The sequence below is a fragment of the Egretta garzetta genome, unplaced genomic scaffold (genome assembly GCF_000687185.1).
Source record: "Egretta garzetta isolate BGI_Z169 unplaced genomic scaffold, ASM68718v1 scaffold16, whole genome shotgun sequence".
NCBI lineage: Eukaryota > Metazoa > Chordata > Aves > Pelecaniformes > Ardeidae > Egretta > Egretta garzetta.
The window spans coordinates 3487025-3509397 of record NW_009260022.1 but is presented as its reverse complement, the minus strand read 5'-3'; the positions used below and the strand labels follow the sequence as shown (position 1 = coordinate 3509397).

Sequence of the window (22373 nt, the reverse complement as noted above, 5' to 3'; positions counted from 1 at the left end):
AACAGGAGAGAAAACCAAAAGGAAATGGAGACATATTAATATCGACAGAACTTAGCTCAGAGATGGGGATAGGAGCAGCAGGCTTTTAATGATTACTAGAGATAAATACTGGAAGTGAAGAAGTACTGGATGGCCTAAGCTAGTACAGAACACAAAGAGATAGAAGAGTAAAATTAACCAAAGCTATGCAGCCTGCACAAACCAGGTTGGTTCACACTGAATGTGAAATCAAGGTAATGTAATAAGTAAGTTCAGCTGCCATTAAGAGAAACACAAACATCTCTTCAATGGTCCTTACATTGACAAGGTAGTTCGAAGGAAGAAAATTAATGATATAAAAAAGTAAAACTGGATCTGCTACTTAGTGGTTGTTATTTTCATGAAAATTAAAAAAATATCTATTTCTAGATATATTTATGAAGTGCTTAGAAGTTTTTGGAACATTTTACTCAAGTAATACTTAGATCTATACAACAGTATTAGTACACACACATGTACATAGTGATATAAATAGACAAATACAGTGTTTTCAAGAAATACTTCCTTGACTTCTATTGACAATTTAATGTTTTAATTAAACATTAAATCTTTGCTGTTGAAAATCCCAAAGGTAGCACTTTTATTAAAAGCTTACATTTATTATAATGTAAAATAGTAAATTACAGCTGCTCTCAGGCCCTCCTTTATTTATTATAATGGATTAAATTTTGCCAGAAGCACATGTTAGAGATATGTAAATAGTGAGCAACACTGCATGGGCAGAACTTACAGAAAGAAAGCAATTTACAAAGAGATGCTTCATCTGGTTTCCTTCTGAACATCCATTACTTTATATTTTTTAAAAAAGAGCTCAAATCTTGAGTTCTTGATAAAGAATTTTCCAATACAATGTGACATATGGTGAGTGTGTGAGCACGTGTTGGAGGAGGAGATGGTGGCTCAATGGATTAGTCATTTGCCTTTCACCTCTGGAAGCAGAGTTAAACTCAGTCCTGACCAGAGCTGCACAGTATATTCCAGATGGCTAAAGTGGGCCTAATTAAAATGAATTCAGTGATGTCACCTCAGATCTAAGTGAATCGCATGCACCACTCATTTGGCATTTTGGCAATGTCAGTTCACAAATGAAATAACCAGATTAAAATCCTCCCTTAAGTCTTTTGGGACAACAGTCACATTGCATGGAAATACATGCTATCGCAACTAGAAAACGTACTTTTATAATTGTATTATCTGTTGTTTTAAATTCTAATTAATGCATTATTCTAATACAAAGAAACATTAAGTGAGACTTGCATGTGAGGTAAATCAGCGTAGCAACATTTCAGTTGATGATTCAGTGGATGCACACTAATTTAAACCAGCTGTGAATCAGGGAACATAATTTAAAAAAATTCTTTATTTTAACAAAATATTTTTCCTTTTACGTAGATGTAAATCAAAACAATACAAATCCCAATTACAAAGAAATATGCAGAAGTACAAAGTAGTGTTAACTCAAACACTTTACATAAAATCATTCTTTACAATTTGTCTCTAAGTTAAAAATTAGCATTTTCTAACCTTCACAGTTTGGGAAAGCAGGACTGGAAGAAGTAGGAAAGACCTTGTGTACCCTGTGTACCATCTTAGCCATGAGTCTAATAACATCTGTGTATTCTGAGAACCTGTGATGTAGATATGCTGAAGTAGGGTAGCTTTTTCTTCCCCACCTAATTTAAATTCACAAATATTTTGTTTCCTAGCAAGGGTGTTTTTGCCCATCTGAAATAATGACTGTTTTTCGCGTAATATAATACACTCAGGAATTGTATCCTCATGTATATTGTGAGGGTTGCTTTTTTTCTAAGTTTGTTTTTTCTTCCAACATTTTTTCAATGGATAGTGAACTGCTGGGCCCACAGAGATCTCCAGACCACCAGCTCATGTATTTGAAAGGCATCTGTTTATTTTTAAAATGCAAATGCAGCCTACCTCAAAGACTGACTTGCAAGAAATGAACAATCTGAACAAGTCAAGAGGTTTCCAGTCAGGAGCTGTGTTCCTCCTTTATATCAGGCTATGATCACTTGCTGTCAAAACCACTTAAACAATATCCTGGAATCTGAATGAAGTCCCCCCACAATTAAAATGAGCAGGATAATCCTGCAAGAATTATTCAGGCAAATCATTTTTCACACAGTTTAAAGTAATGATAAGGTCATTTACAAAAGAAATCAGCGCCTTTGAAATGCTGACTTGTAGACAGAGGACTGCCTGGAGGAGGGCCACAGATAACAGTGAAGACTGGCCTCCTAACACTACCCTCGCAGTCTTTGGAACTGATTCTGATGAAGAGAAGGCCCAATAAGGTTAATACCCCTACTTTGATCTCTGTCAAAGCGTACCAGCAAGAATTAATTTACATTTCAGATGAAAAAGGTTGACAGCATGAAAAGGCATCTTGTTTCTGGTATGTGAATGTGCTGTAATAGATCGGGAATTCTGAAAGGAAGTTCTGAGGAAGCTAAAGGGATAAGCCGAGCGGCTGCTTTTATTGGGAAAGAGATGAAAGGAAAACAAATTTCAATATGCGCTGTTCTGTAGAAACATGTAAGCCAAATGCTTCCTAAATTTCAAGGCCTGCTTGAGCGGGGCGGGGGGGAGGGAAAGGAGAAGGAAGTACATATATTTTAATTATATGGTTTTGCTAATGTCTGGATGACAAATGCAAACAATCTATCTCACTGCCTGAAATGGCTCATTTTTAAAAAAAAAAATACAAAGGTAATCATACTCCATTTACTGAAAAGCTGCCTTGAACTACATACTCACATTATAAGATGTGCAGGGAAGGGAGAGATTTGGAGTTGCTTTTGTCTCCATGTCACCAGGCACTTGGACAGTGTAATGTAAACAACAGAAAGACTGTCAGTGTATTTTACAACCTGGAAAATGGCCACCATTACAAAGCATGAGCTTTGATTTGAAACACAGAATAATTAGCATGTAGAGAAGATAAAATGTACACAAGAATTTTCAAATAAGAAGTCCTAGATATAGGTTTCCAAAGGCAGACAGAAATGTGTTGAAGATTATTATTATATCCCTTCGAATGCAGTGCCAAAGATAGGAGGAGCAAACAGCCTAATTAATACAAAGGTGCACTGTGTCACTCTTAACCCTATAGTCCAAATGCTTATTCACCCAGACTGATCACTGAAACTGTCAAGTGCCAGGTAACAAAGGAAGACAGTGTGTGTGTGTTGGTGAAAAGAGTGCTAACATCATTCCTCCAGCATTAGGTCCAGAGGGCTCACAGAAGTGTCCAAATTCAAGGGTATGTGTACATTCCCACTGCCTCTGCTCTGCCATGTTCAATGCAGTGTCTAAGAGATGGCAGGAAGGAACAAAGCTCTGAATCTCTCCCATGTGTGCAAACAGCAGAATAGATCAGTCGCTTTCCCTAAAGAGCCAGTAATAAGGATGCATCTCCTACATGCCTAAGAAATCTGGCTGGATAAAACTTTAAGGCAGTATGTCCCCTACAGTCTCCAGGTGATACTGCTACATACCAGCTTCTTACCAAACCTGAGATAACTCTTGTCTCGAGGAACTGGTAATAGTGGGACAGTGATGGGTCAATTGTTTCACTTTCCTTTTTATGGCAAAAAGGTGTTACAAGTGAGGAAATCAAAGTCCAGGTAGGGCTAACTGTAAATGTGCAAATACTCTGGAAAATAGTTGTAGGGGGTACTTTAAGATCTATTCTCTGGCTGTCATGAAAACAATAGCAAATGACAACACAAAGGAGAGGAAGAAGGGGAGAGAACACTTGTGCAGTCCTTCAGTGATTGTTGTAATGGGAGAAAAAATTTCTCCTCAGCAGTTCTCCATTTAATAGAATATTCTGCATTTGACCCTAGAGCTATAGTTCATGATACTACTTAACAGTATGCATGCGAAGCTATAAATTATTATTTTATCCTAATGATACTCTGTTCCTTTCTCTAAGTAGACTGGTACTCTGTTTTCTGCTGAAAGTCACAGCAATGCTTAATTTCAGAGTAGCAAACTCAAACAAAAGAAAAAACATTAATTTACTGGAAATGGCTTGAGAACAAAGTAAAAGAATATTTAGAACACGTCTTTTTCAGATTGACTTTAGACTGTATGATACAGAATAGAGAGGTGACAAAGTTTAAGGAATTATAGCACTGGAAGCTGCTATAATAAAGGTGATACCTTGGTTTAACACATTTGCTACAACTAATTTTTGATCTTTCAGCCTGGGGTTGGACAGGGAAGGTGTATTACACCGCATCATATGGAAGCTGCTTCATATGGCAGCATCTGAAAACACCATTGAGTTCACAGCACTGGTTCTTAGATTTCTGTGCCATCTGGTACCCTGCTCTCTACTAGAGACCTACACAGCCCTATGGGCCTGTTCCTCCAATAATCTCTTTAAAGTTTATTCAAATTCATATTGATATGGCTGCATAGGAGTCTGGCAGAGAGTCAAAAGATTGGCCAAAGCTGGCAAACCCAGCAAGCAGTCAAAACAAAAACCTGGCAACCTGCCAAGATCAGGGCTCAACACAAAGACAGAGAAATGCATGTCCACTGCCTCCCATCCACACTTCTAGTCAAATCAATCCAGTGCTTCATACCAGCTCTACATATAGTTGAATCATACTGCCTGTGCTCAGAAGAATATTAAAAGAATTAACTCAACAGCTTTTTAACACTAAGTTTTGCTTCTAGAGAAGTACTAACAAAAAGTCCAAAGTGCCTGATATCTGTCACTGATGTCATTTGATACTGAAGAACAAACAATCAGAAGTAATGTTTTTCATAGCTTTTTTTGGACTGTATGTATTTCTCTTGGCTATAAACACTGACACATGAAATCACCCACAGCAAAATAGGTGTTGGCAATTGAAATAATGTTTTAATTACCTGCTTGAATATGTATAGCAGCATCAGTTCTTCTGTTCCTTATTTCCTTGTACTTCCTGCGAGCTTCATATCCTCTCCAGGCTAAAAATATGAAACCATGTGCTGGAAATTACATTTATTTAAGGAAGTGCTACAGAGTCGACAGTCAGAGATGTGCTGAAACTTTCATCCCTCCTGCCATAACCACTCCAGCCACAACCCCAATACTTCTTCCCCACCCACCCAGATGTTGAACTCTGGGTTCATGACTGCAGTATTCACATCCCCACAACTTCAAACACTGCTTCACTCATCCAAAGTTTAATTGTCACCACGTGCTCACTGATGTCCTAACCCAAAAAGAAAGGTGCATGATCATGTCAGCACAAGAACTCCCTTCCTCACACAGCTCCCCAAATCCGATAGAAGGAAGCCTGCTAGATTACTGATAATCAGCCTCTCAGGCCCACTCCATGACGTATGTTATCTGGAATTTTGGTATAAATGGAGCAGGGTCATGGTACTGCATTTCATTTATGTGCTGCATGCTAGTGCAGACATACATAACAATATTTTCATTTTGTGCACAGGCATCACATCCAAAATACTAAAATGTTTAAATAAAGACATTACCAAATACTAAGATGATACCTTAGAAGTAAATCAATAATATTTGCATCAATTATCAGGAGAGAAAAGCACCTCCAGTTATTTTAATTTAATAATAAACTATTATGAATGAATAAATAATGTAAATGAAATTTAACAGCTTGCAATGCAAAGACACTCAGTGAAATAGGTAATGTGAACATTTACCTGACTGTATGGTAACAGCACTATTTTCTCTTTTCTCTTTGACTTTTTTATACCTCCTTGCTCCAAGCCATCCCTTGATATAGGCTTGCATGACCACCACCCTCCCTATAACTTCTCGCAGGAACAAATTTAACTGTTCTATATGGTAATACTTTAGAAAAACCTGAAATGGAACATACACACACACAAAAATCACTATTACATGCAGGCAGTAACATAACCTCTTGTATCCTGCCTTTTCATTAGTCCTATGTCAGCCTATTTTAGGGCACCACTGCTGAGAAATCTGGTAAAATACTGGTTGCTGATATCATAGCAAACTTGTGAATCAAATACTTGCTCTCAGTGTGCTTGTGCAATTTCATTATTCCACTGCTTATAATCATCCCATCGCAAAATAAACTACATATTTACCCCCCTTACAAAGCAGATTGGCTGGGGGATATTTGCAGGTATCAACAATTTTGAAATATAACCTTTCTTGACAGTGGGAAGATAAATCCTGGGTTGAATTTGTTTTTAGACATAATATTGTCTAACAGCATTCTACTTCAGGGGGCAAATCCTATGGGTGCTTACATACACTTTATCTGGGTCTTCAGCAGGAAAATTCTCCTTGCTTTTCCTTTGTGCACTGTAAAACAACTCAAGATACTGTATCCTTTCTACAGAAGTCATCCACTCCATTTAAAACCATGAACAAAGGCTCTTGACAGAGCCAGAAGGATTTCACCTGAAACTCCACAAATGGATAATATACTAACCAGGCTCACAGAATGGGCCAGAGTGTGAAGTTTCAGTCATGACATGATTAAGAGCAGAAGGAACTTCAGGGAGGCACTACCACAGCAGGCACTGCTAGATGTACTGTCCTCATCAAGGCAGCCACATACAGAATGCGCTCTGGGGAGATATCCAATGCACCCCTCCTCTTGCAGCACTAACTCAGCAGGCTTGGGAAGGCACCTTCATAACCTGGGAGGCTAACTGAAGCAAATTCCTTGCTCTTTTATTCATTCATGCGGTACTTTTCAAACCACTATTAGACATGTTTTGCTAAAAGGATACTATCCTTAAGAAAATGTTAGCACCCTCTACCTTGGTTTTCCCAAGAATCCAGTTGTCTAGTTTAGATTTCTCCAAAATGGCAAGACAGTTTTCTCTGCTACCAAGGGGAGTCTCATGTGCCTTGAATGCAAGGTAATAGTACCTGCAAAACCAAATGACAAAGAAAGAATTGACTTTACAATCAATATGTATTTCCACTGCTCTTCTCTAGCTCAGAGTTGCATCTCTAGAACTCACAGGCCAAATTCTCCCTTATACAGAGTCCTCTTCATAAATGTCATGAACAGATACTTAAGCATTCACATGACACAGGAAAATAAGTGGTACTATAGTGGTTACAGGAATCTGCTGTGTTCTAGAAATCCCCAGTAAGTGTAATCATCCATAAAGGTCTTTCACAAACCGGTGCAACTTAGGAAACATCCAAGGTTGTTCTGAATTTTTCAGGCAAATGAGTGAATGAATGACAGGGAGAAGAAGGAAAAGTGCTAGAACTCAGAGTAATAGAAAGGAAGGCAAAAATAAAACCCGCATAATGTGTAAAAATAAGTATGCTACCTACAGAGCTGCATAACATACTTTGGCACAGTTACATCTCACTGCAGTAAGCAGGTGCTCCTTGAGGTGTTCAATAGACCTTTATAGATTTCTGAGTGGGAGGAAAGTCAAATACTAGCACCAAAGAAAGAAAAGGACCAAAAATAAGTTATTCCTGACCTGATCCCTGCTTCTTAGGAGAAATGCCAAAAAAAGGGCATTTCAGAATCTTTCAATATTTTAGTTACTAGTATTGGTCATTTTTCACAAAGAAGTATAAATGGCCTTGACATTTTTCGGGAAGCACAAATCTACATAAGAAGTCCAATGCTCCTGAGCTTGTAACAAGATCACTCCCACCAACAGAACTCAGGGGAGTTTCCCATTTTCAGTATGCCTAATGGAAGGACAGAGGATTCTCCATCAGTATTTAGATAAAGGCCAGCACTAGGAGGGTAGACAGTAAAATGATACAGTGATACTGATTATTGAAGCTGAAAGGCTGCTGTGTGTGAAGAATAAAGATTAGTTTACAGTAAGAACAACTCTCAATCTCAACTTACAGACAGCAAGATGCTCAGACTGCATGAATACCCACCTGTAGTTCACAGCTGCAGAAGAGGTCATATATATGCATAATTATAACAATTGGCATTGCTATCATATTGGCAAGGATTTTATCAGTGCTGATGGTTAAACAGAACTAGCAGCTATTTTAAAGAAAAAACAAGTTAATTATTCCTCATAGGAATGTAATAATCTTCACTCACAAGGATTTCTGTGGTTATGATTAGGTTTGCAAGTCATTAGGTATGATGTCTTTTTTTCTGTTTGATTGGGATAAACAATTAATTGGAATGATTATGATCAATTTTAGTGGCATTTGGAGCAGGCCTATACTAAACAACATTGACTTTTCTTTTGTCCATGTTCCCTTGCAAAGTAGAGCACCTAACAATTATGTGAAGTAACATTATTCTGCAAATAGTTAATGAAAAAGGGATGCAAACATGTTTGAACTGAATTAAGAATGAACGGACCAATCCATACCTGTAAAGCCACCATAGGTTAATGAAGAATGGTTTTATAGTATTTAAGTAATTCTACTTGCAAACAATTATGTTAAGTAACAGCAAGAATGCATGCCAGTTAGTTTACAAACTTAAGGTTATTTTAGCACAAGTACACTGTTAGATGGTAGCAACTGCCACCTCAGCTCTCATTTATGAACTGCCATGTGTTGTCTTAGTCTTTATTAATTTATATACTTCTACAGGTGCTACTCTACAGTGTATTTGAGAGGAACAGGCAGGTTGAGCAAACCATTCTCCTAATTATTAGCATGGCGAAGAGCCATCAGATGTTCTTTAAAACATAAGGAGAAGAATCTGACCAGTGAACCTCAAAGCCAGATTCCTCTGTAGCCATATAGAGGCAAGAAAATATCCCACCTCATACTAAAGAAAACATAGAGAAGCAATTAGAAAGAATTGAATAAGGCAAGACTTCCTTTTTTTTTTTTAATCAGGTGAATGTGATTTTCAAATATTAGCTCCAGTTAATCTCTAGATACTAGCTCCCCTTGTCACAAGAAATAAAAGAACCACTAAAATAGTCAATCAAGATCTAAGGGGAACAAAATGACATCTGAAGGCAGAAGCACTGGAATCAGTCCTGGACCAGAGACAGATATTCACCAACTGGAGACATTGCCCACTGAATAATGACAGAAGATTATGTATTACTGACTTTTTTTTAACATGGTGACTTTCTCAATAACATGATATTGCAAATTCTTTAGCCAAGTCTTTCAAAATACCAAGCCATGCCATTTAGTAGGTATAAAGAAACATGGTGTATTTAAAAGAAAAAAAAAGAATGCGTCCTCCACCTTATTACTGAACTTCATGATGCCAGTTTTCACAAGACAAACAGTATTATGAGTTGCACTAATAAAACTCAGATTTAAAATATACATATCACAAACAATTTGTGATAGCATGCCATTTCAACTGACACTTGACAGCTACATCATGGAAGTTGCACTAACAATAAATTGCTGTTTGCTTCAAAAGCCAGTTCAGATAGCCATGTTATTTACACATATATGTATTCAACTTAAGCAGTTCCTTTCCTTAGGAAGAAGGAAGGATTCAAGTGAGTGATAATATAATTTTTCTGGTTGTTCATACATCTTTAAAGGAACGTTGTAGTTGGGAATTTTAAAACCGCAGAACAGTTTTTAGATAGCACCAATGCAATTTACAACATTTCAACAAGAGAAGAAACCAGATACTTAATTTCAGAAAAGTAGAGCTAGAAATCATGTTTGCCTACAGATGAGACAAAAATTTTACAACTCTACTTTTTTATTTCTGTATTTGCATTTGTTATTCCAGCAGAAAATGCAGTAGTCTGGAATACTTCAGAGCTCTTCTGTGCTAAGCCAATACTTTTGTTTCTATTTTTAAAAATAAAGATTATGGTCCTTCATGTGCTGTTCCATAAATATGTACATATTTGTGCAAAAATATGTTATTTTCTTGGATTATACATCTTGCTTGAAAATTTCCTATATGTGACACATTCATCTACATGTTCCCTAAAAGTACTTGACTAATCACATTCTCATTAGCAGTAAGACTAAGAGAAAAGTAATTTCCCCTTCGAAGAACTAATTTCTCAGAGTTGATGAAACTCTGGAATTATTTATTTCTTAACCAGTGGTTCTTATACTGCACTACAAACTATCCTTCATGGAAATGAACAATATTCCAGACAAAATATATACTAAAATGGGATTAACTGTACTTAGTAGTCATTAGGCATAAACCAACATTTTTTAGAAGTTGAATTTATCCCCAGGTCAACAATTGCAAAGCTAGGACATGCAGAGTTCAGATTAAACGTTAAAGACATCCAAGTGTGCTAAGATATGGAAAACTTCAGAATGATGCTATGCATTAACTATCTGATTACGGCCAAGGCATTTTAGATTAGTTGGTGGGTTTAGATTAGATAAACTGATTGTAAACAAATGGTTCAATTTCTCTCCCCTCCTTAAAGGGCGAACTGTGGGAACTGTTCAATAAATAGGATTTAAACACCACCATTAACTACCACACCAATGTCTCTTACTAAAGTTCCCTTCACATTCCAGACTTAAGGGCAGCACCAATTCTACAGAATTAACTCAAAAAGTAATGATTAACCCTTCTTCTCTTTAAAACAAATCTTTGTACTAAAATATACTGGCCTGAGGTGGAGAATGGATAATGAAAAGCATGAGGTACAAGAGGGCAAAATCCTTTTCCAGGCAGACCCCCAGCAATAGTAGGGAGATTCTCAACATTCCCAAAAACATTTGTTCCTTCTCAGGCGTGGAGTTGGAAAGTTTAAAAAACCCCATAGTTTTATCACTGAGAGAGATGTTAAATAACTTTCAGAAATTCCTAACTTGTATTGGTTGTATCTCACCTCTTTCAGAAACTTTCATATATGAATTCATACAACTAATTACACTTGACTCTATTGAGAATATGAATGAAAAAATTTAAATGAAAAATGAAAAATCATCTAAGATAGATAACTCTTGAAATTCAGTACCAGATACCTAACACATGCTCTAAATCATCAGATAAAAAAAATATCACAGAAATACTCTCAGAAAGGCATAATTTGGTCCATTCTACACATATAATTCATAAAGAGTTAGCAGACTTTCCACTCCTAGATGTTTCCTGTCTTCTCCATCCTGCAACTATTTACCAGTGTTCTGTGAATGACAAGAGTCTAGAAAGTATATGTGGAAGGTACTATAGTTTATCATATTTCAAGTGTACAGGAACATTACACAGATCTGGTGAAATGTTAAAGCCACTGAACAAACAACAAACATTTCCATGGGTAATAGTAAAAACAGAATATGGGGAGTGTTTCCAGAAATCACTTAGGGACTTTGGTACAGTGCAGACTCTGTTAAGTGTAAGTTTGCATTAAAAATGCATCCTTTGAAAAGCAAGCATTTCTTTTCTCTGTAGCAAACCTGTTAAATTCTAATTCTAAAGCTTCTCTGATTTTGAATAATAAACAAGTCTATCACCACTGCATTTTTGGGTTCAGAAGAAATCCTGCACTGAGGTAACATGTTTTACAGGATTTTGCAATATTTGACCTGTTTTTATTCCTAGCTCCACTCAATGGAGAATGTGACTCATTAAGGTCAATGAGGCTTTATATGGTCATGAGACATGTAACATTGACAGTCTAGGGACTCTGTGTACCAGGTGTACCAACAGTGACCTTATGCAAATTCGCAGTGTCAGATCAAAAAAGCAGAACCAACTTCACTGGGATCAATGTTACAGTAGTAACACCGGTATTGCCATGAGCATATGAACTGAGTACCATCATCTGGCTACTGTGGAGTAGGCAGCAATTATAGAAAAAATGTATCCTGCATCCTAATACAGTACAAAGAACTTTAATGCAGAATGTAAACAGGCAGAGAAGAAGAAGAAAAAGACAATCCTGAAATGAAACTTGCACATAACTTCTTAATACATTCCTATGTGCTTATAAGGCACTTCAAGCATGACAGCATTTAGCATCATTAGACTCTGAAGTCCTTTACCTTTCAACCCATGGTACAGTATATGTCACACTACATAAAAGGTGTATACAGCTGGGGGATATGTGGTGAGGACACACCTGCATACCACATCATGTCATGTGAATCTCCAGGGGCCTGGGCACTCAGATATAGCAAGGAGTGTCCCATCTGGGGGACTTTCAGTGCAGGTCCCTGCTAGAAAGCATACCTCCCTTAGCTGCTGTGCAGTGCATGGTCACTCTACAGCCCCACAAGTCAGGCACACCCAGTTGCCTGATCAGGTTAATAACCCATGTCTGAAACCTGGAATTCCAGCCTGAGAAAGGGGCCATGCTTCACAGTAAACACAGAAGACAGACACATGATGGCATGGGGTGCGAGACAAGGCCAACAGAGATGAAGTGCCTAAGACTTGACAGGTCTACAGTGTTTACAGGGGCTGCAGATTACATTTTCCTACTTTAAGTAAAAGAATATGTATATTTATATACATAAACCAGATGGTTGTATACTTGGCTGAAGAAACATTGTGTGAATGAGTTACAATTAAGTCCTCTCCTCACCATCTGTTTTTTAACCCAATAAACTACCCTCCAGGTTTGCAACACTGAAATAATCTGTTCTACATGAAAACAGAAGACAGTAAAAAGTAACATTAGACAGAGCTTTATCTTTTGTTTACCTCCCACCTGATAAACCCTGAATGGTTCTGTTCCCTGCCTTTGATTGTTTTGTCCTCATATTTCCTGCTAAGAGTTTACAAAACAGCATTATTGAACAGGCAGATAAGAAGCACACCTATTTGTTTAATAACATCAAGGGAGAAAAAGTGCTGGCTCATCCATTTTGTTGTTCAGTTGCTCAAAAGGATCAAAATACCAATTAACTTGCTGGCTTAGAAAATCTTTGATATCCTCACATTTACTGACATTTTGAAACTCTTGTTCATACTTGCCTAATGTCTTTTTGATTATGAACAAAGAAGTGCCAATCTGTTTAGCATTTGACCTGTTTTCTCAAACATTTTTATGTATTCAACTACTTAGTTCCTAAAAACACTTGACTAGTCATGGCTGTAAACTGAAGAAAAATGTTTCTTGTTCCATTGATAGCTTTTTTAAGCAGTGTTTTTTTTTTTCAAGAGCAAAACAGAATAGAATTTGTTTAAAAATAAAGCATGAACTGAACAAAGGAGCAAGAACATCCCCTCTCATGCCCCCTGTTTACATTCTGAACTCCGGAAGTCTTCTATGTTGTTGGGCAAATTGCTAAACCTTCCCCCTACTTCCCTTGTTGTGTTGACTTTCTTTCCTGAAAGAATTTCATCAAGTTGGACTAAAAACTTGAGGAGTATCTGACAAGACGTTAAACACAACTTGCCCTTATCTGCAGGAATGGAAAGCTACAGTCAGCACTGCTTTTATTACCATTACTTTTCAAGGTTATACTCAAATTCAGCGGACTTTTGAATGCAAATAATCTACTGATAGGAGGAGGTGTAATTTCCTCTCAATTTACACTAATTTCAGTGGAGTTAATCTGAGTTCACTTATGTGTAAATTGGATAAAATATAAGGTTAATAATTCTGCCTTCAGCCTCTTCAGAATGTTGCAAAGATGTATTAGTGACTACAAAAATTAATCTTTGTTAAATCTGCTTTAGAATGGTGTGACCTTACCAAAATTAGTCATGTAATACAAAAAAAAAAAAAGTTGGGGGACATAATCTGAAAATTATATTGCTTTGATGGACAAATGAACACATTAGTTATCCTTCTTGGGATATATATCTCTAGTGTTTTCCTATTACATATTCATTTGGCATAATTTTTCAGAATGAATTGATTAAGCTATGGTTTATCGTTCAACATCTCTCATTGCAAGGACCACAAATTTCCAAGACCAAATGACTGCTTTACACATGTAAATTTACTTGATCTCTGGGTTTTAGAAAGGTCTTTGAAACTGTTTATGTCTCTTCTTTCTCAAAAACATAATCAGCTCTTATCCTCTAGTATCATATGAATTACTTGCTTTCAGTAGATTAATTAACTCTATGTTGTCTGGATGAGCTATCTCCAGAAAATATCACTAAATGCTTGATTTCACCATTCACTACTGGTTCCTACTGTTGAGTAGTTGATTGCTTAATGGTACTGCTTCTGTTTCATTATTGAATTATCAATCCTACAGACTGGAAAACAGTAAATACTACACAAAAACATTTTAAATCTAGAGGAAACCATAATGATCATATAAACATACTGTTATCATAAAGACAATAGCATTTCCTGAATGAAAATTATAACTTTTTGAGATTGAGAATAATACTAAGGCCAGCAAGTGTAGCCATGACAAGGGTTCAGGTGAACAGAGATCTGGTTATAATTCGTGGTATCTTCAGGATAAATGACTACAAGGCTACAAAGCTATTACAAGGAATATTTCTAAATCTAAAGCTTTCACATCAGTTCATTCTTAAGCTTGTACACTTTCTTCATATGATGGCTGAAGGTCACTGACCTTCCAAATCCTTCTATTATCCGAACACGATGCATAATTTCCACTTGTTGCCTCTACTAAGGGAACCATGGGGATAGACTTGCTACTGAATACTAAGTGCTCACTGCTGGTCTCACACTGAATTTTCTCCATTAGAGTTCAGATATCTTTTGTAGTCTTTATCTCTGATAGTCACTGCTCTCATTAGAGAATCAGACCATACATGTAGAAATCAATGTTTGTAGAACTTTCTGTAGCTAAACATAGAATATATTTTATTGAATGGAGCTTTAAAACAACAGCTATGTTATAGAAGTCTTACCTTTTCACAAATTCTTCAAAGAGGATGCGATGAGAATACCCTTTTTGACGTATTTTGACAGTTTCCAGAATTCCAGTGTATCGTAGCTGCAGTAGAACTCTCTCATGAGAAAATGTCAGTGCTTCTCGATCATCGTTAGGTTTAATGCAGCGGATAAAGTGAGGCTGTCCAACAACCATTTTGGATAAAAGATCCATGAGGGAATACTAGTGAGGAAAATAAAAAAGATGCACACATTTGACAAAAAACTGCAATGCAACTACTTAAACCGGAGATACGTATTTGTAAACAATATACAATGCTTGATTACATTTTAATCTGTAATGTTAATCTGCATTGATGTTTTATTAATTTTTAAGCTTCTGGCTAAAACACAGAACCTATTAAAAGTTTTCCATTGTAAAAAACCCCATTATTCTAGTTCTTATTTCTTACTTCTTATATCCTTCTCTTCATCTCTCTTTATACCACATTTCTGTAGTTGAAGGCAGCCTATATTAAAAAAAAAAAAAATTGAAAATGTCCTAACTATAATTCTACTATAGGCACATTTGACCAATCAAATATCCCCAACAGAAGAACGCGCTTTACCGTGCAACAATCAATCACAGAAAATCATGGGGAAAGGGTTGCCAGAAGTCATCAGTTCAGTCCTCTTCCCAAAGAGAACACTGGGTGTACCTGTACCACTTCAGGCACATCTGTGTTTAATCCATTTTTCAGAATCACTGAGGCTATAGACTGCATAATCTCCCTTGGACAATTTACTGAAGTGCTATATTGTCATGGCTATTCATAACGTTCTTGGCTCATTGCTTCTTTGCCTATCCACCCTGGACATAGAAAACAGTTTATTCCATAGCATTTTACACTAAAATGAAACAAGTCTGATCAGATCATATATATCTGCTTTTCCAATTACTCCTCTGAATACTGATACTTCTGGCTCCATCCTCACCTCATTGACCCACTGTTTGATAAGTATTGGTTGCAAATACATTCAATCTCAAAATCATGTACAGTTCCAAGCTGACTGTGGTCACTTTGGTGTAGGCTGCATCCATATTATAGTGTACCTTCATACTCACTCTCTTACTCCACTTTTTTTTTTTTTTTTTTTTTTTTTTTTACAGTTCCCATACAGCCAACATTTGCATAGTTCTTTCCAAAAGCACTCTAAATCCACACTTGTATTACTAGACAAGTCTGAATGTGTGTCCTTGTACCCTCCACCCTGGGGCAACATCTCAGTATACATCAGCTTCCTCTATGACTTACACTATTTTACACAACAAAGAAAACCGGTATTCCTACATGGCATGAAGCTTTGACCCACGCTGGCTAGCACAGCACTGTGAACTTCCCCATTCTGCATGGTACAAGCGCAGCCCAAGGACCAAATGCTCAAAATTTTTCCACGTTGCAATGACTGCAAGAAAAAACCATTAACCAATAGTCTTGGATTTGCATGTGGGTTTCCCAACTCCTAACCTTCCAGTTCCAACATTCTCAATGCCTTTTCCTTACCTGCTTGATTAAAACACACATGCAGAATATACATTACCCCAGACAGGATTACTACTGATAAAAAGGCAATCCATGTAATTTATAACAGTACTTCCAAAAGATGGATTGGTTTTACTTATTATCACAAATGGCAAATCTTAATCTTTGAAAGTAAGTATGCCTGAGCTTGTGGAAAAAATATGAAGGCTTTAGTAATGACAACTATTTTATTTGCACAAAATCAGTTTTCTGTTCATAAAGAGGCCTGTTCTAGACCTCCAGCATTTCAGACGGAAATAGTTTAGACTCTAGATTCTGTTATCAATGTACTTGGTCAAATTATAAAAGTACAAGTGTGAGGAAACAAAAAGAAAAGGAGCAAAAGAAAATCTGAGTCAACAAAGGCCTCACAAGAGAATAAAAAAATTCTCTTACTGTCCTCTTTGATCACCCCCCCCCAAATATTTTAGATGTATCTATTGTTCTTATCATCAAAATGTTTGTTTACAATTTAACTTTTGTACCCTAAAATAGGAAGCCATAGTTTGCCGCTTCATATTAGTTGTTTCCTCAGGGTGTCGCATAACCTCCATCGTGTCAACCTGGAAGACAAAACTCAGATATTAGAACTGTTCCAGAAACACTGCAGACCCACCCCCACCTTGCTCATGAAAGCTGGGTTCAGTTTTTGTTATGGTCATTCCTTCAGGTGTAAGTACTTTCATCTGATGTAGGAAGGCCAGCTTCTAACAGATGCAGGACATGCACTGATTTCAGAGAGAGCTGTAAGTGTTCCAATGATTTCACACTTTTGTTATGGTAGTGTAACACTCAGCCAATGAAACAGCTGTTAAGATGCAATACCTTATAAACTGATTTCTAAAAAGCATTCCTTTTATTACCACTATAATGAACTTCATCAGGTCTTATTTTCTATACAAGAAGAGTTATCATTTTTGTAATGACCAGGAAGTAAATTGAGCTGCCTCATTTTGCTCATGTACGGAAAAAATGTTGTTGTCACATAACAAGTGGCAAACAAAGTAGGTAATCTCAGAATGTATGTCTCTTCCTTTCTGCTGTTGTGGTTACTATTAATTACTTTAAATTGCCATTTTGATGCCAAGAATTTCAGCAATCTTACTCTGCTGAACTGCCATAGCTTCAAATACTGCTTTTTCAGCATTTCAGAAGAGTTATTTTTAGAGGGTATACATGGACAGCAAACATATTGCTCCTTGTATATTTCAGTTATATTGTCAGTACAGCTGTTCTTATCAAAATGAAACCAGAATTTATGAATGAGTATAAACATGGTTACCAATCACAAGCAGATTGTGTTGCTGTATTACAGCTCAACAAAATTAAAGAAAATCAACCAGCATCCTGTTTGCATGGAGCATTAACAACATTTTAGCATTCACTTGCTTTGTGGCAGTTTACCATCTGCTCTGACCAGGTGGCATTTGTATAAACCAGATAATGCTGTTGTCAGCACCTGTGCTACACTTCCTGGACTTTGCTCCATACGATCGTTTCCAACACTCACTGACTTAAGACCACTCTTCTGAACATTAAAAGTAATTGCTGATAGATTACACTTCTCAATAAAGTAACCATGTCTCTTACCTTCAGGAGATATTTAGGAGACTGCATGCAAAATATAAAGGAAATGAAGCACTAAGTAGTAATAGATCAAGAAAATGGATTTTGTGTTGGGAAAGAAACCAAAAGAAAACTTGTGAAGACAAGATTCAGAATACAGATGGTGCAAAGGGAGACAAATTTCCATAAGGGTGACCATAAAAATTTCAGTATGTTTTTGTAATCTGTGATGTTCTAGCCCAGAGTGGTGTACATGCATTAGTACGCATCTCAAACTAACATTGGGGGGAAAAAAAAAAAAAAAAAAAGATGCAGTTTGATTTCAGTTTTAAGGATGTTAACAGAAAACTCTGTAATATATCCCAGGAAAAATGCCTTATCAGCACAGATAACATCAAACATCTTAAGAGGTCACCTGACAAAGTAAACATCAATGACCTAATCAGAACAGCAGGCATGTCCATGGGGAAGGATATGGGAATGTTTCAAAATTATCTTGTAAGAGAACTGCTTTTTGAGAATTGGTATCTAAATCTCTAGTAAGGTCAGGTAGAAGACAAAAGCCCTACCAGCAAATATTGACAGTAAGTCAGAATAACTGGTAACATATAGTGTTAAAAGACAGACACTTTAATCATAATGAAGAGCAAAAGCAAGTAGTTTGAGGACTGCACTGAAGCCCATGAATTTGAGCTTTTAAATTGGATTATTGTCTGTCTAAAAAAGCAGAGACTCTCAGTGATATTGTTGTTGGAAGTTCAGCATTCATGATCTCCCAGTCACATCTGGAATATCTGCTGGCCAATAAAGGGTGAGCACCTTTTAGCCAGTAGGATATTGTAAGCAGCTCTTTTTCACAGCTGCTCATTTTCACCAAACCTGTAGAATCTTACGATCTTTGAGACTGCCACTCTGTCAAATATGGTTTACTACAGCCTGCTGGGTTCAAAAGGGTTTTGGTTTGTTTTGGGGTTTTTGCGGGGGAAGGGATTGAACACACTGAAAGACAGATGGCCAGAAACACTCACAGAGGAGATGTAATACACTTTTTCTCAGAAAACCAGGGTAAAACCAGTATCGTGAGATTCCTTTTTCTATGGAGGGAGTTGTAAATTCAGATTCGTGTAGTCTGTAAGGACTAGGATCAATTTCCAAATATTTTTGACAAGAAGTATTCGAAGTTTCCATTAGAAAAATTCCGATAGATGCTGAAGCTAGGGAGATTTTCCTGTAAGAATTTTTAGAAGTTTTGTCTCTGGTTAATTTATAACATTGCATGTCTATGAAGCCATGCAGTTTTATGGTAGGGCAATGATCGCATGTACAAGAGGCTATAGGCTTTATCACAACTGGCTTGGCAGAAAATGATAGAACATAATAAGAATGTCACGATATGATCTTGTGTTTTAAATCACTAGCTACTTTTTTCAAACTAGAATGAAGAATATTTCAACTGTTGAGTCACATTTTTACATGACAGTAGTAGTGACGCACAGCATACATTTATGGGATTACAACTGAAATGGAAAACAGCTTGACCTACAAAAGACTGTTCCATCACTAAAAAAATTGCTTATAATAGTTTTGAAACAATATTAAAAGAATGATTTATGACATCGTGTCACCTTATGAAGTCGATGGAAATTATTACTTTCACATATTGACCACACCTGCTGCTGGCACAGCATGAAATACTGTAAAACCAAAAAATACATTAAGCAAAGAAGTTCATAAATTAAATAATAAATTAAAATTTCCAAACTCCCAAACAAAATTACAACATTTAGGTTTCTTTTTAACAAATTGTAAAATAGTAATTTAAAATCTTTTCCTGAATTTGTTTTAATTAGAAGTTTTATGAGTTGTAAGAAAGAATTTTTTTTCACCTAAAAACTATTTCAATTAACATTTTCTGAATAGTGCTGCACTTAAACGTCTTTTAGCTCCTTCTTCAAAAATCTGAAGTGTGAGTAAAAACCACTTAAACACCACTTAGTAACTGATTGTGTTTATTAAAGCTCTAAAAGAGAACTGCTCTATTCCATTCCAGATGTATCAATAAACTGCATGCTTAGAAAGCTTATGCTGAATATAGCTGGATGTGGAAGACGATGTGTGTATAATACAAGAAAATTGGAAATGCCATTATCTGTTCTTCAGCATGGAAAGTGTTTATACCAGAGAGGAAATAAATCTCTGAAATCCACATCTGTATTTGCAGGTACAGTGAAGGATAGAGATGTCTGGGTGACATGAATTATCATATCGACATTTGCGCATGAGCTCCTAATAACAGGAGAGAATGAAAAGAAATAGAAAACCCAGAACATAAAATTCTGTAGGCTTTTGAACAGTTGCTGTTACCACATTTGTTTTTAAAAATTATTGTTGTTTGCCCCCGCCCAAAACCCTTAACTAAGCTAACTCTACAAGTACTACTTAGAAAGCAGGGAGGGACTGTACATACTATCAGCTTGAGGCACAAGAGTTTTCCTCACAAATTAAATGTACTCAGTTGGCAACACATCCTATTAACTGCCATAAAATTATCCCATCCTTCTGCAATTGTGCCACATACTTCTATGGCAAAATTCAGCAGCGTTTAAATTCTCTAGTTCTTTTTAAAGAACAGTGGTTTTGCAGAGTCATTCTTTTCTGGGCATCTATTAGTCACAAATGTCCCCTGGTTTTGCACTTGCAAGTTGAATAAAAAAGGATCAGATTGTTTTGTAATTTTGCCTTTCATAATGTTAAATGTACTAATTCAGATTTTACCTAATTAAATTTCTTTCTAGGCCAAAATTGCCAGAGGAAAACCTTGACCCCACTGAAATAAAGAGGGATATTGCTATCAACATCAAGGTAACTGAGATTTCACTGTGAAAGTTTTAAGATTAATCAGTAGTAAATTGATGCTTCACTGGATTCTAGAACAGGGTCCTCACTAAAACTGTAAACTGCTCCCAGCTGAGGTGCATGTTTTCTGATATTAGGGCAGACTCTTCATTTGGTAAGAACCTCACTATATACCTACATCAGCTAAGCATCGTGTCCATAGTCTCACTGCAATATTTTATGAACAATTGCCTGTCTTCAAAGGGAACACTACTAACCTTGATACGCCCAGCACTAAGCTGTGGAGGCAAAGACCTAGATGCTGCTGTCACTCTGGCTCTTGCTTGTGCCAAGTTACCTGTTCAAAAAGAAAGAAATACATACTGCAAAATACTGTTCAAGAGGCTTAGCAGGGAAAAATTTGTATGGTGGAAAATCAGTTTGTACAATAGTACTAAAAATAGCAGACAGCACCACACTTCTTCCACACCCCGCTCATTACCAATTGTGCCTGCAGAGCATTCAGCATGGGCGTGACAGAGTGCAGTGTTGATTTAAAAGGGAGAAAAAAGTCAGTGATAAGGTGGTATGTCACTGACCTTAGCTACTGAGCTGATGAAAACAACGACAGCACAAAGGCATACAGCTCAATCACTAGTAATCAATTTCTCTGTGACTCATTGAGAGATTTAAAAGAGAGAAAGACAGCAGAAACAATCTTGTTTCTATGAAATCATGTGGATCCTGAAGTGTTTAGACAGCATCTTAAGCTCACAAACTAATCAAAGAGATGAGAAAATGATAAGACGGTATCTTTTTTTGACCTTTTGACATACAGGCCTGCTTAATCCCCAATCTTATTGTCCCTTGAGGTTTTTAAAGACTGACTCAATTCCTCAGGCAAAACCATATTGTGGTGTCAAGTGAAAGACGAGTGCCTTTTTTTAAATGTACAGTATGACAGGTCCTAAACTTTTTCCTTTGTACTTGTAGAAAGCCAAAGTCATCACAAAATAGCTTTTCAAAATAAAGGTTCAGAGAAGAGAGAGGAAGTGATACGGGACTGTGCATATGCAAGACACTCTGTATATTTCAAAGTTTTAGCAAGTCTAGCACAAGATGTCCAAATGTTTTCTCTGGCTATATCTTCAGAGGCTAAACTGTGATTAATAGCATTGAAAGAACCCTTTGAAGCAGGATTGGTGACATCAAAGCCCTAATCCATGGGTGGCAGGATTTTTATAATGAGTGGGAAGCATTTTAACACATTTCAAAGGATTTACAGCATGAATAAACAATAGGCCTCTGCAGATGTACCACACACCTTTCAGAACCAGAACACATAAATAAGTGTCCATTTTAATTTAAATGTAAATAAAGTGTTAACACTTCTTTCAGATGCTAAGTGCCTTGTTTGCATCAACTCCAGCGTTTAGCTGTTTGCTTTAGAGAAAGCCAGGAACTCTAAACAGTCTTCAGAGTTTTGCTAAACTATATATTACATAACTGGTAAGGAGGCAGGACGGGAAAAATGAAAACCAAGAGCACTTAATCGCTGGTGGTTATTCCATAGCGGAGCAGAGCAAACCCAGTGTCCACATAACACTGAAAGGAACTTTGGCTCTTAACTTTCCTCTGAACAAGAAAAAT

At 36.7% G+C, this 22373-nt stretch overlaps 1 protein-coding gene across 1 annotated transcript in view; it reads right to left on the bottom strand.

Moving 5' to 3' along the window:
* Nucleotides 1-22373, bottom strand: part of MYO3B (myosin IIIB) — a 202841-nt gene that overhangs the window by 58488 nt on the left and 121980 nt on the right. The window contains exons 24-30 of the mRNA XM_035896172.1: nt 21002-21081; nt 17913-17933; nt 16808-16885; nt 14778-14983; nt 6835-6946; nt 5737-5899; nt 4942-5022 (exon numbers count right to left, since the gene is read on the bottom strand). Coding sequence (XP_035752065.1) covers nt 4942-5022; nt 5737-5899; nt 6835-6946; nt 14778-14983; nt 16808-16885; nt 17913-17933; nt 21002-21081 — 741 coding nt within the window. The remainder of the gene's footprint in view (nt 1-4941; nt 5023-5736; nt 5900-6834; nt 6947-14777; nt 14984-16807; nt 16886-17912; nt 17934-21001; nt 21082-22373) is intronic.